At 36.7% G+C, this 15,874-nt stretch overlaps 1 protein-coding gene across 1 annotated transcript in view; it reads right to left on the bottom strand.

Annotated features, from left to right (window-relative positions):
- Positions 1-350: 350 nt before the first annotated feature.
- LOC122806091 (extracellular calcium-sensing receptor-like) overlaps positions 351-15,874 on the bottom strand; it is a 431,112-nt gene continuing 415,588 nt past the window's right edge. The window contains exon 5 of the mRNA XM_044076329.1: positions 351-1,261. Within this exon, the coding sequence (XP_043932264.1) occupies positions 351-1,261 (911 nt within the window). The remainder of the gene's footprint in view (positions 1,262-15,874) is intronic.

Consider the following 15,874-nt stretch of genomic DNA (forward strand, 5'->3'; position numbering starts at 1 on the left):
CCATGCATTCACAGATACATTAGTCACCTATATTACATGCTGTTTAGCTAGGTTTTAAGTAACTTTGCAGTTTAACATTCAGTGGTCACATATAAGGCTAACCAAAATGCAATAGTAAACACTATTTCGATGGAGAAGATCAAAGTGGTATATAACATAAACACTGTGGTTGAGAAAGTACATACACTAGCAACTATGCATTTAAGTATCCTGGCAGAATTGGTTTCATTTTAATGCTGATTATTAGAAGCCATGATTTAGTGCACGTTACACAATAATTAAGCAACAAAGACATTTCAGGGATATAGATATTATATACTTTTTCTTTTTTTTCTCTAATGCAAAGCCATTTACTGTATGCAGATTTTTTTTCCCATCAGATAATCTTTAGAATTCATTTCAGGTCTTAACAAAATAATGTAGCACTTTGGAAAAAATATACATACAAGCAGCCCTGCACTTGAAGAAAGGATAGCAAATACCTCAACACCAGCCATGTATTTTCCTGAAGTACTGAGGTAAGCTGGGATGAACGACAGCCATACACTGAGGAAAACAATCATGCTGAAGGTAATAAATTTAGCTTCATTAAAACTGTCAGGCAGTTTCCTGGCCAGGAAAGCTACAGTAAAGCTCATAGCTGCCAGAAGTCCATTGTATCCCAGCATACCCCAGAATGCATAGGGAGAGCCTTCATTGCACTGAATTATTATCTTGCCAACCTGAATTTTTGTATTATATTCTACAAATGGAGGTGATGTCACCAGCCAGATGATGCAAATTATGAGTTGCGTAAGGCTGCAGGTAAGGTTTATTGCTGCTGGTAGCTTTGGACCCATGAATTGCTTTAAGCTACTATTTGGTTTTGTGGCATTAAAAGCCATGACAACTGTGACAGTCTTTGCAAGAACACAAGAGATTGAAAAGGAGAACACTACACCAAAGGTAGGCTGTCTGAACATGCATGTCAGTGTTGTTGGCTGACCAATAAAAATTAATGAGCAGAGAGAACACAGCATGAGAGCAAAGAGAACCATGTAGCTAAGTTCCCTGTTGTTGGCTTTAACAACTGGAGTGCCCCGATATTTGACAAAAACACCAATCACTATGACAGGAAATAAGAAGCAGATGACAGACATGACAGCTAATGCAGTGCCCAAACTCTCTTCATACGAAAGAAACTCTGTAGTTCTTGGGAGGCATCGATCTTGTCTGAAATTTGGCCAGTGGTCATCTGGACATCTGATGCAGTTAACAGAATCTGGAAAGGATCAGAATTATAAGATTTTAAGAATTATTAACATGCATAAATTGTGGATGTATTTGCCTGTTTGTTTCCCTTTTTATGGAAAAATATGTAAAACTTTTATTAAGTGTTCTTGACCTAGTGCAGTACTAATGAAATGCGGTGGCCATCCTAAGAGCTAAGGTGCCAGCAACTGCCAATGTCAAAGAAAAAGCCCTTCTGGGTAGTATGGGGGGGGGGGGTAGCAGATCTAAAAGCCAATGGTATGTCATTTTTGCAATAACAATGTATTATTTATTCCTTTGTTTATTGTTTACTTGTTGATTGGTTTACCAACTGATACAAAGGCTCAATGTCAGCAATTGCCTGGGCTCAGAGAGCAAAATATTACAAAAAGTGAGTAGTGGAAAACTTTACAGATGTATACAGACTTTGTACATGCTATGCAATGGGTCCAGAGAAATATATAGAGGGTGAACATACAGTAAGTGAGTAGTGTATGTGCACATTTTACAAAATATACAGAGATTTTGAAAGCTTTACATTCTTACAAGTAAATATGATGCACACAGTAACATAGTTGTGAAAAACTTTTAACAGGCAATATTGAAGCTTCTAGTGAAAATGTTTATTCAACATACAGCAAAAATTGTTCAAAATGCAGCAGGCAGCAGTACAATACATTACAGAAAGTGTTAAAAAATAACTGCTGATACAGAAAAAATGTATTAAGTTCAGGGCATGAAAGTACAAGAAAGGATAAAGCATTAAGGTGTTTCGTCTTTAGAGGAGAATACAGGTTGAGATGAAAAGAATTACAAATTGCTGCCAATGGAATTATATTAAAGACAAGAATCATACAGGAAACATTTTGTTAAGCAGAAAGATATCTTAAATTGGTTTGATTGCTGTGAAACTGGATCATAAAAATCCATGTTGTAATATGACTTTTGCTTTCCACCAGATCTCATTTGTAGTTTTATTATTCCTGATTTCAGGGGCAGTTCCTTCCTGGATTTTAGGAGCAAGAATAAAGAAAGCCCTATCACTAGGTAATCTTATTTGAGACTGAAGATTACATGGTCTTCTTCTCGAATAATGTTTATAGGCTAGTTAAGGGGAACTGTTTTGTGTGATGATTTTGAGAATATGAGAAAGAAGAATAAAGTCTTCCTTTTCCTTAACTGGAATCTAGTTGGCACAGCAGATGGCTGCATAGTGATGTCTGAGTATAGGCAGCAGCAGAACAAACCACAGATATGATTACTATGGATTTGTAGGGCTTTCAGGTTTTTGGCCGAGGTGTATATGAGTGTAGGGATCAAATATAAGTGCAAAGGATGCTTTTTCTGATTACATTTCACATTTGTGTGCTAAAGAAACAAGACACTTAATAACAGCAGCTAGAGTTAGTGTCTGATTTTACTCTTGAGATGGGTAACTTTGGTTGATATCGAGACTCAAGGTTCCAGGTAGATACCCAAATATCTGTATAAATATGAAAAAGGAGGAAAGGATAGTGGTGGTTAATATAGTATTTTTCCAATGATCATAACGCTGTTTTTATTCCAACTGTGTAATATTTCTTTTTAACCTAGACAATGAACTACAGCTTGATGTCTTTTCGGAGATCAATTCTTAAGGAAGTGATGATTTCAGCAGACCTGAAGATGACTCATTTTTGGTGTGACTGATAGAATTGGATAAACACAAGTCAACAGAAGGAGAACTGATGACTGTAGATAAGAAACGTGGACCAAGTATTGATCCATGCAATTTGCAGTAAGTTGTTTGAAAAACAGAGGTTACATCTGCTTTGGATCATTTTGAAAGATAATGACTAAACAAGTTGACCGCAGTGGCTGCTGAATGAGATTGAGTGGGACAGATAATTATTATGTTCATCTGGACTGAATGCTTTGGTGAGGTACACAGAGAGGGCCACTCTTGGGTGTGCAGACTTCACAGAAATGTGTATACAGCTTAAAAGAGCACACTGTGAAAGTGCTTCCACTTGGGGTATAGCCTTGCTGGTTGCCGTTAAGGGCCACTGATGTATTTGAGAGCGTAGTCAAATGTTTGAGTATCTCTCTCTCTGTATATATAGATATAGAAATAGATGCAGATATAGATATAGATAAAGATAAATGTGTGTACCTTTTACCAGAGCTTTGATGAGGGAAGGGAGAAGAGGGATTTGCTAAAACCATTATTTGGTTTGACTGAAAACCTATTCTGAATAAGGGTTAGAATGAATAGAAAGTTAACTAGTGAAGGGTGTAGTCCTTACAACATTTAACAATTCATGCTGCCATGGTTGGGGAATGAACTATGATATTTTTTCTGAGGCAAAAGTGTTAAGTTAGGGGTCAAAATGAGAGAGGACATGGAGCAGAAGAAGAAACAGTGTTGGTGAGCTGGTGAATTCAAGTTTTAAAGTCTTCTGCAGTGAAGTTAGATTCCATTGGAGTGGGTTTGAACTTGTTGACAATTTTGTTAATTTCTATGCTGAACACTTTGAGGTTTGAGATTATGTCTGGTAGCTTAATACACTATCATTGGCCTTTTGTTTCATAATATTCATTTTGGACTGATTTCTTTTTTAATATCTTTATTAAAGATGACAGTTGCAAAATGTGACATACATACACAGTAATAGAAAAGAAAACAAGCCATAATAACATTCCTTTGTTATCTTTATGTAGTCAACATATAGGTTTTCTATTTAAAAATTTTAATTTACTCAAGAATTACATAAATTGCTCACTTCCTGCCTTCCCTTGAATTTTCTCCTCTGCCTACTCCTACTAGACATTATTTTCCAAGTATTCGCACCATAAATTCCATTTATTCTATATAGTTTTTTTCCTTTCTTTTTTCTAAAGATTCCACCTCCAGTTCTTTTATCTCCTTTACAATAGTCCGTACTTCAATTACATTTGGTTTAGATTTTGAAATCTATTTTATAGTAATTGTGTTTGTGGCAGACAATAGCATTAAACTGAGTAAGAATATATTATATCTGGGCAAATCAGATCCTGTATCCCATCTCAAAAGAATAATTTCCTCAGTTATGACCATTTGCAAAACATATCTGACAAAGAACTCTAAACAGAATACCATAGCCAAAATACAAACCATGAATAAGCAACTGTCCTTATACAGTAATAAATTGGAGCAAATAAAAATGAGGAAACTGAAGCGTGATTGTGAGGACTTCCAGCTCGGCCGAATTTTTGTTTGGCCAAGGACTCATTCTAACTTCACTAATTCATCCAATAATCAAGGAAATGCTGCATTCAGCCTAAATAATGATGTTCTTGCTAGTACGCATGATATTACGACTAGTGCAGAAATGCATACTGAGACTGTGTTAAACGAAGTGTCCGCGCTACCAGATACTCCAGTTATGTCACTACCTTGCAACCAGCAAGGTCTGGTTCAGTTGGCTAACGTAGGTACGAAACCTAAAGTTATAGCCTCTACTAATAAACTAACAGCACCCTCGCCTTTGAATTTTCCCCTGCCCTACAAGGAAGCGGTGCGAGCCCGGTCCAACAGCCGGGGAAGGGGGAAGAGGAAACTGTCAGGGGACATAAAGGAGCAGAAAAGAAGAGCGAAGATCTGAACCTTCTATCAAATGGTTTGAGATGTACCATAAAAGAACTGGAAAATGCCGATTTAAATTGTCTATTTTTTAACTTATCCTCCAGGACATTTTCACATGATGCTATGAATGTTCTAAATAAGGGTTTATCTTTTATACCCTCTCAACATAGTATTATTTCTGACACTCTTATAGGTCTACGTAAATTTTGCAGAAAACTATCTTTGAAATTAATGTGTAAGAACAGTACAACTGACTCCATTAATATCTTTGACAATAATACTAGGTTTACATGCAGAAAGAAAAGTACTTTTGTACCACCCATGACACCAATAGTAGATTGTTTTTTGAAAACATGTGAGCGTGATATATATCTTTATTATGAAAGTAAACTGAAAAAGAATATATTTATTAATCTTAATAATGAGGAAATGTCTGAGCTGAAAATGATGTGCAATGACCCACAAATAGTATTTAAGCCAGCAGATAAAGGAGGGGGGATAGTGGCTATGGATGCAATCTTTTATAATGATTTAATGCTCCATATGCTAGGTAATGACACTGCATATAAAAGGATTGAAAAATCACATATAGTTTCATTAACGCGATATGTTCATGATACTCTCTACGATATGCTTATGACTAGGTCTATTGCAAAACCTCTCTATGATTTTTTATTGATAGAGCTTCCCCTCATTCCCATCATCAAGGGACTTCCAAAACTACATAAACAGATATATCCACCACCATTGAGACCTATAGTATCAGGTGACCATTGGGTCACGTATAATGCATCATTATATATACAGGATAAACTAGGAGCCCTTGTAAAGCAGGTCCCTACCATTCTCTTGGACTCATATAAACTCTTGGACGACCTAAAGTCAGATACATTAACTAAGGAAATAACTAATAGCACCATATTGGTGACTTTAGATATCGAAAGTTTATTTACAAAGATCCCCCATGACTATGGTTTAGATGCAATAAGAAGTCACATGACACAACTTAAGGTTCCCAATGGCGATGTTATGAACTTGTGTTGTCTTTTGGACTTGGTCTTGAAAAATAATGTTTTCCTTTACGACAATGTGGCATATGCACAAACATGGGGGGTTGCCATGGGAACCCCCTGTGCCAATGCATATGCCAACCTTGTCGTATTGGAGTGGGAAAGGGAATACTTATTTAATGATTTGAGGTTTGCAAACGTCATATTATACAGACGTTTTGTAGACGATATACTGATCATATGGAATAGCGATATAGAAGGTCTTATTTCCTTTATTGATTACATGAATAGTGTTACCCCTTTTTTCAGGTTTAGTTATGATTTTTCTTATGACTACATAAATTTTTTAGATATTACTATCAAAAAGGACAACTTATGTAGACTATCAACAACACTCTACAGGAAACCCTGTTGGAGGAATGGGATCCTCCATTATGATAGCCTACATCCACGGCATATATTTCCCAATATAGTAAGAAATCAAATGGGGAGAGTTGATAGAATCTGTAGTGATAGACTTGATTCACTACACACAATGGATACTCAAAGGAAACTCTTTGTGGAAAGGGGCTATCCTGTTAAAATGATCAATGAAATAAATGAACCAATACCTAATAGTACTAGGTTTTATACAAAAAAGCATACTCCCTGTGATAAATTCACTAGGAATATGTCTAATATTGTGCCTTATGACATTAAATATACCAATGATATACAGTATTTGACTAATATAATTAGGGGAAATTGGAAAATTTTATTGTCAGACACATCTATTTCAGAAATCGTGAGCAATAAACCGAACTTTAGATATATGAATTGCATGAACTTAAAAAGACTGTTATGCAAGGAGAAGTTAACTAATACATCTACTGATATCAGATCTTTGATAAAAACAGGCACCTTCCAATGCACTAAATGCTCCTATTGTAATTACATATCTAGAAATAATGGTTTTACACCCCCAGATATGACAAGGAACATAGTACCAATGCACTATGCAGATTGCAATACTAGCAATGTAATATACCTTGCCACCTGTACTCTTTGTGATGCCTACTATGTGGGTTTAACTTCAAGGAGACTAAGAGATCGAATCTATGATCATATATACAATATTAGAAAATGTAATGTTTGTAATGCCTTAGCTCTACACTGTAGTACCCACCCACAACATAGCTTTGTGTTCCAGGTTTTACAGGTGGTGGATTTCAACATAAGGGAAGGTGATAACCTAAATACTCTGGAGGGCTTTGAGCTAAGATGGATATTGAGACTTAGAGCTCATTTACCGCCAGGTCTCAATTCTGTAGTTAATATTCGACCAGCCCTAATAGGTCCGAGTTAAAAATAAAAATAAAAACAAAGAAGCCTTTTGATGTATCCTGCTATTTCTATCATATAAATAATTTATAAAATCTATACATATATATATAAAAATTTTGTAAAATTTATATTTCCATTTTTTACTGTTTATGCAAATCTATTTCAACATTGTAAACATAATTTGTTCCGTTGTTAGTAATTATTTTTATACTAATTTTTATATAAAAAATCATTAAATTAATTTTGATAAATGTGACTTAGATATATTTTTTATACATATATTTTTTTCATATTTTTGATCAGACCCCATCGAGTCCGTGAATTTTTTGCTATGAGTCTCATCATGAGATTTGAATTGAATATATTTAATTATGTTTAGTTTAAATATAAAGCTATCTCACAGACCAGTGTTTAACAACTGTCACTGAGACCATATCGCAACTGAATGCCTATCCTGCTCCTATGTCTATTGAGCGGGATTTTATATTGCACATCACGTCTGTTTGTTCTTATTTGTAGTATTTGTTTTTATCTATGGATCTACATTTTACTTAAATGGTACTATGTATCAGGATCTATTTATGTGTTTTTCAGGGTATATATACATTTTTGAGTACTGAATGTGCTTTGACTATTTAATGTAGAATTTACTTGCTATTTGTTTTAGCCATGGTTTTAGTGAATATATAATTCTCTGCATTGGCGAGCATGGCAGCATATGATAATTCTAAGTATATTGCTTGGTTAGCTGCTATGTATGGCACACTTTTTTCTTTCCGCGAGTGCAATTTCTATTGATGTAAATATTATCCTATCTGACTATTAGGTTTGTTTTAATAATGAGCATTGTTTGTGGAATGACCTAAGTCAGTTCCCTAACATACTGGATTGATATAATCTCCTATAGCAACTTCTGAGACTATTTAAAATATTATTTGATCTAACTGTTCTGGGAACTAAATATTTTATACACCGAAAATAGTAAGAAAGTAAAAGTAAAAACAAAAATAAAAACGGGTGATGGAAACCTGTCTTTTTAAAAAAGTAAACCAGGATTGTTAATTAGTAGTTTTAATGAAGCTACACTTTAGATTGCTTTCCTTTCTAAATATGGGCATGGCTTCCTGAGTTGATTTATGGAGGCGGGATACCGGTACTTGAAACAACTTCATGCACCTTATCAAGTAATATGATATCTACAGAAAGGTAAAGAATTAATGTTATGTTTTAAAAAGAAATACTTATAGTCTTTATACAATGGTCATTTAATCTAATGCTATATAGTTGGATAGAATTCTGCTATTTTATACTCAATTTAAATTCCTATTTTTGCTAATGAGCCTAGTTTGTTAATTGATTTTAATTGATTTGATTAATTTGTTAACTATGACAAGGGGCCTCTATAAAAATGAATGGATTTCTTTATGTGATTGTAACCTGATGAAGCACAACCTGTTTGTGTGAAAGCGCTTGTTCCTGTTTCATTTTACAATAAATGCCTTTTGGATTACATCGTGGTGGTTTCAAGCAGTTTCTTCAATATCTTTATTAAAGATGACAGTTGCAAAATGTGACATACATACACAGTAATAGAAAAGAAAACAAGCCATAATAACATTCCTTTGTTATCTTTATGTAGTCAACATATAGGTTTTCTATTTAAAAATTTTAATTTACTCAAGAATTACATAAATTGCTCACTTCCTGCCTTCCCTTGAATTTTCTCCTCTGCCTACTCCTACTAGACATTATTTTCCAAGTATTCGCACCATAAATTCCATTTATTCTATATAGTTTTTTTCCTTTCTTTTTTCTAAAGATTCCACCTCCAGTTCTTTTATCTCCTTTACAATAGTCCGTACTTCAATTACATTTGGTTTAGATTTTGAAATCTATTTTATAGTAATTGTGTTTGTGGCAGACAATAGCATTAAACTGAGTAAGAATATATTATATCTGGGCAAATCAGATCCTGTATCCCATCTCAAAAGAATAATTTCCTCAGTTATGACCATTTGCAAAACATATCTGACAAAGAACTCTAAACAGAATTTTTTGAATCTGCCAACTCATTACATTCCCAAAAACATATTTCTAGTTACCTTTCTCTTTCCAATTATACCTCCAGCATTTGAAGAAAATTTATCTGAAGCATGCTTAGGGTGTAAAGATACTTCTATTAGCACTTTGAAAAAACACTAAACCTTCTGGATGTTTTTGCATATTTGGGAGATATACATATGTCCTCCCATTCTTCTATTTCAAATTGCTTTTTCTGTCTCTCTTCACAATCTTGTTTAACTTCCTCTGGTTGAGTCCTATAGTTAACATGCAATATTTGATATGCTCTACTGATCAACTCTTTTTAACAACAATATCTGTTACTAACTCAACTAAAAACTCTACTGGAGTTGGTCTTTCATTTAGCTATCACCTGCCCTTTCTTTTTGCCTGTTCTCTGTTATTGATGCCTAGTAAGGAAAGTAGTCCCTGACTGACAGTTCAGACTTGTGCTTGGCCTTATCCCTCTCTATTACCTTTCTGTCTCTAGAGTTTATAACCTCGGTCATTTTGTTTATTTTATCCAGTAAGTTCCAGCTTCCTCCTGCTTACTCTCTGTACTCCAACTTGCACTCATCCCCATTGGTACCAACTCCTTTCTTCATTCTCATGTTGGCTTAGATCTAATAATATTTTCTAGAACTTTAGGGATATAATACTTAGTATGGTTATTATTCACTTTGAGGATCTGCATCCAAAATCCCACTCTTTCATTATTTTTTGAACTCCCCCCTGCCTCATCATCATCCCTTTCTATTTTGAATTATAAAATTGTGTGTGTGTTACACATGAGCTTTAACTGTGTAGCTCTAAAATATTATTTCAAATCAGGTTAATCCCAAAACACCTTGCTCTAGTAGGAGGAACAACCTACCTGAAATAAATTCCTTTAGCTTTTTATTAATTACCATCCACAACTTCTCTTTTGGGTACTAAAAACATGCCTGACCTGTATATGAAACTAAAGGGACTAAAAACATTTTTACTGCTGTATCTTAGTATCCACATCGCTAATCAAAATTTGTATTATCTTTTGTTTAGTCTCTTCCCACATATTTTTAGCTGCCATATCATAAGCCTTTTTAATCTATATACCTAAATACTTCATCTTATCATGTCCTCATAAATTTGGGTATTGCTGAACCAGTTCATCTGGTACATTTACTACTACAGCCTTTGTTTTATATACTGAAAAGACTTGAAACTGTCTCAAAATGTTCCCCAGTACCAAATATCCTTTTCTGACTTTATCAAGTACAAAATAATATCATCTGCGAGTAAAGCTACTTTTTTATGATTACCATACTAGCTATATCCTTGAATTTTGTCCCTTATTTTCTTTGCTAGTGACTATAAATGTAATTATACTCAGTGTCGTACAGACTGCTAAGAAGTGACCAATGTCTGGCATGCAAAGAATCCTCCGGCCCATTACTGATAGATTCACTGCACATCAACAAATCAAATGTCATCAGAAATACACAGACTAGAGATCTAAACCTCTTCTGCAACATCAACAGAATGGCTTGTAAGGACAGGTATATCTTGCATAGGATATTGCTGCTGTGGAGCAGACTCCCCATCCAAATAAATCAAAGTTCATCCCTGTGTATATTCAAGTGCAACTTAGATTTATGGATTAGAAAAAGAAAATTTACCCCAGGACTGCCCCAGTACAACTAAAGGACAGATGCAGCTCCTGAATTCTTTATCCCATGCATGGGTCCTCTCAAATAATCTGTGGTATGATCCCATTTGTTCTCATTAGGAGTAATATATAATTATTGGCCATGGGATGTGTCACCCGTCCAGTCAGGATAAAATAGATAAGCCTTTGTTGGTTCTGTTCAAGGATCTTTATTATGTACAAACACATCAGGATTGAGGCTTAATAACTTTAACTTAGATAAACTTATAAACAAACTAGCAATTACACTCATACATGATCACTCTTTGGTTGCACTCTCAAAATGGCACTGAGGCTAGCACGTGCTTGCTATTTATATGCACGTTCAGTCCTTGGAAATGCTTCTTAAAGGTACAACACAGCTCTCTATTCTACATCCTCCCTCTTTGAAAAATGAGTCATGCAATATTGATGACATTAAATGACATACAATTGATAAAAATGATTCTTTGTCATGCAATTATACAGAACTAGATACATATATACAACTACATCCGGGTTACTGTGTGTTTCACGGTAGGTCTAGAAATATGACCAAATTGTGTGACATAGAAATTAGAGTTAGGTTTAGCAACTGGGATTGTCTCTGTTGAATAGGTACATCAGGAACATCATCAGAAACGGAAGTAGGAGTCAAGACACGTTCTGCAACAGGAACATTGTCTGGAGTGCTCTGAGATCTAGAGTCTGTATCACAGGAACAATGCTGTGATAACTGTTCTGATACAGGAAGTAGATGTCTGCAATTTCTCCTGTAGTCCACAATCTCTGATTCTACAAAGTAGGATCTCAGCTCTGCACATATACATGTTACTTGACCAATCCAGTCGAAATTTTCTGCCATTTGTATCCTCACTGTCTCTCCTTCTTTCAATGGACAAAGAAATATGCTCGATTTATCATAACTGGACATCTAGAAAGAATGTTTTCTGAATAATTGGGCTGTAACTGTTCTGTTGTTCTTAGCTTTAGGTGTCAACAAAGTGGAACTGATAGGCAATGTTGTTCTGGGTTGCCTAGATAGAAGTCTCTTAGCAGGTGAGTCAAGTATATCATCATGGGGTATGTTTCTGAGATTGAGTAAATTCAAAAAGACATCAGTGTTATCATGCTTTGACTTCTCCAGTAATTGCTTTGCATTCTGTACTGCACGTTCAGCTAGCCCATCTGACTGTGGATATTCTGGACTACTAGAAACATGTACAAAGTCCCATTCTTTTGCAAATTTCTGAAACAACTGACTGGTAAATTGGGTACCATTGTCAGAAAGAACTTTGTGTGGACTACCATGGACTGAGAAATGATGTTTAAACTTGGTGATAACAGCAGTGGATGTTAGATTAAGTAGTAAATCAATCTCAAACCAGTTTAAATAAGAGTCTACAAACACTAAGGAATGTTAACTGTTCCACTTGAATATATCAGTGGCTATTGGTGACCAAGGTAGTTCAGGAACTTGACTTAGATAAAGTGGTTATTGTACAAGAAGAAAGTAATTTATGAATGTCTTTTGCTAGATAAGGCCAAAATACTAGCCTCTCACCCTTCTTTTCATAGATTTGAAACCTGGGTGACCATGATGCAAAATCTGGGCATATTCATGGTGTAAGGAAGCAGGAACAATAATTTTAGGACCTTTGAAAATAATGCCATCTTCCATCAACATCTCATCTCTGTAAACAAAATAAGTTTGTACTTCAGATGGTACGCTAGATTGCTTTGATGGCCATCCAGCATTAATGTAGTGGTTTAGCTTTTGCAAAATTGGATCCTTCTTTGTATGATCTCTAAGCCCATCAAGTCTTATGGTAGAAAAATTATGCACTTGCATGACATCAAAGTCAAAATTCTTTGCATTAAGCTGTTTCTTTGTATCTCTGGGCAATCTGGATAAGGTATCAGCCAGATAAAGAAGTTTGCCTTTTGTATAAACCATTTTGAAGTTGTACTTTTGCAATTTGAGCATCATTCTTTGTAATCTCGCTGGAGATGAATGCATAGGCTTCTTTAAAATAGTGACTAGAAATTGGTAATCAGTTTCAATCTGAATAGCTCGAACATAGCTATAATCATGAAACTTTGTACATGCAAACACTATTGCCGAAAAGTTCTTTCTCAAATTGAGCATATTGCATTTCAGTTTGGGTAAGTAGGCTACTGGTCTACCTTCCTGAAGAATAACTGCACCAAGAATGCAAGGATATTGCCAATATCCTGGCAGATCGATTCAGTGCCAACTTCATCCCCTTCTCACCCCCTAAATGGCCCATCTCATTACCGGAAGATTGACAAATTCCAGTAATAATGGCCACACAGCATCCATGGGACCAGATGACATCCCGGGCTGTGTACTACATGAACTACAATATGAACTGGCACCTCACCTAAGTGTCATGTTTAATCATAGCCTCACCTCAGGTTTCGTGCCCACTGAGTGGCACAGAGCAACAGTTATTCTACTTCACAAGGGGCGAACCACCTTGGATCCCGGAAACTACCGTCCCATCAGTCTGACAAGCCTTATCTGCAAGGCCATGGAGTGTATTATCATGGAACTTATAAACAAAGGTATTGGCAACCTTCAAACACTGGACCCCACCCAGTTTGGGTTCATGAAGGGACAATCTTGTCTCCTGAACCTGACTGACTTCTTTGAATCAGTCTCCAGAGCCATGGACAAGGGTAAGGTAGGCCACACAGCCTATCTAGACCTTACCAAGGCCTTTGACACTATCTCCCACTCTGGAATTATAGACAAATTTACTAAGCTGGGCATTAATCCCTACGTCACCCAGTGGGTTGCTAACTGGCTTACTGATAGAACCCACACTGTAAAAGTAGCTGACTCCAAATCCAGCTCCAGACAAGTGACAAGTGGAGTACCTCAGGGTTCAGTCCTGGGACCGCTCTTGTTTGGCATCTACTTCTCTGAAGTACAGGCCAACACTAAGAGACTCTGGATAACAAAGTTTGCAGATGACTGCAAACTGGGAGCCGTTATTGAATCCCCAAATGATGTGAATACTCCACAAAAGGGCCTTACAGAAACAGATGCTTGGTGCCAGAGCCATGGGCTCAAGCTCAATGCCAAGAAATGTATAGTTATCCCCTTTGGGAAAAATATGTACCCGTGAATTACCATATAGGTGGCAGTACACTAAACACCAAAAGTGTGATAAGAGACTTAGGGACACAGGTGGACAGTGGTCTCACCTTCGATAACCACATCGCCACAACAGTCAGAAAATCCTTCTATGTGGCACACCTCATCACTAAGGGGTTTTCATCCAGAAAAAAGGAGGTCATTGTCCCACTGTATTCATCCCTCCTTAGACCCATTATAGAATACAATGCCCCATTTGGTATGTACCTCTCAAGACATCTGCAACAACGGGAAAGGCTGCAGAAATACCTCACTAAAAGAATCACAGGCCTAAAGCAGATGCCCTACACTGACCGCATTAAAAATTCCAGCTATACTCTGTCGCATATCGTCTACTCAGAGGCGATCTCTGCTTAACATACAAGGCCATGTCAAACCCAGAGCTGTTGGACATGCTACACTTAAAGAAATCCCAATCCCTCAGAGCCACATGCTCCAGTGATCTAAACCTTGTCATCACAATAAATAAAACATGCTGGAGGGATAGGTTTCTGACCCAGAGACTCCTCAGACTCTGGAATAGATTGCCCATACATATCAAGCAGAGTGCATCTTTGACCCTCTTCAAAAGGAATCTTGACGATTGGATGGGAGAAAGGAAATTCACCCTGGGGATCACATCAGTCGCCCTGCTAGACAGGGTCCAGGGAAGTAAATAGTGTGGGAAGAAATAGCCAGGGAATTGTTATGGCTAGGCTTGTATAGGCCCTAGGGCTGATAGCCTAGTACCAACCTATGAACCTATGAACCTATGAACTTAAGAGCAAATTGTGAAGCATCACAGGAAAGAGTAACTGGTTTATTGACATCATAGTATCTTAATGTAGGTGGGGTAACAATTTTCCAATTAAGGTCTTCAAATGCTCTCTGGTACTGTTCCAACCAGAACCATATAACATCTTTGTGCATCAGGTCTCTCAAAGGTGCTGTCAACTCACTGAAGTCTGGTATAAACTTGCATAAATAGCTGACCATACCATGAAAATTAGTAGAGCTTGAACGTTACCTGGTGCTGCCATCTCAAGAATAGCTGCTGGCTTGGATGGGTCTGGTCTCAAGCCAGTGTTAGTTTCTGGTAGTCTGAATTTGCACTTCAGAGGATTGAGCTTTAAGTTCACATCACATGCTCTGTCTAGAACTTTCTTAAGATTTCTTTCATGCTCTGCTTTACATTGCCTCCAACCAATAAATCATCTATTATTATGGCACAAGGATAACCTGAAAAAAATTTCTCCATTGCACACTGAAAGACTTCACTTCTAGAATTTATTCCAATTGTCATTCTGAGGAATCTATATTTGCCAAACAGAGTGTGATGCCCATGCCCTGGCCCAGCAATCAAGGAGCCTCAATCCTCACCACTAACACCAGAGAGGGCATCTCATATATGAGGAATGGAGAAATAATACACACAGTAAAGTGCAATTTTCCTTAAGAGCACATAGAGATCACAGTCAGTCTAGGGCTGGTCGCTCCCTTGTTCCCCAGGTCCCCAATAAGTCTCCCCACTGACACAGCTATAGGGTCTAGGACTCAGTCTAGTGGGCAAGCTAAAATCTCACCATCTCTGTCCAACCAGTACTTTGTGTCCCTGCCAAAGTAGCTGACACACACACACACACTTTGAGAGAAGAGTTTATACAACCACACAGACACTCCTGGGGAAGGCTGGCATAGTTTCTCCAGCTGTGTCCCATTCTCCCAGACTATATGGTAGTACCAGCTGCCACCACCCACTAATATTATCAGCTACCCAAAGCCTTTTAAAAGGGTGT

Source organism: Protopterus annectens, chromosome 7.part0 (assembly GCF_019279795.1).
Source record: "Protopterus annectens isolate FY-2018-M chromosome 7.part0, PAN1.0, whole genome shotgun sequence".
NCBI lineage: Eukaryota > Metazoa > Chordata > Ceratodontiformes > Protopteridae > Protopterus > Protopterus annectens.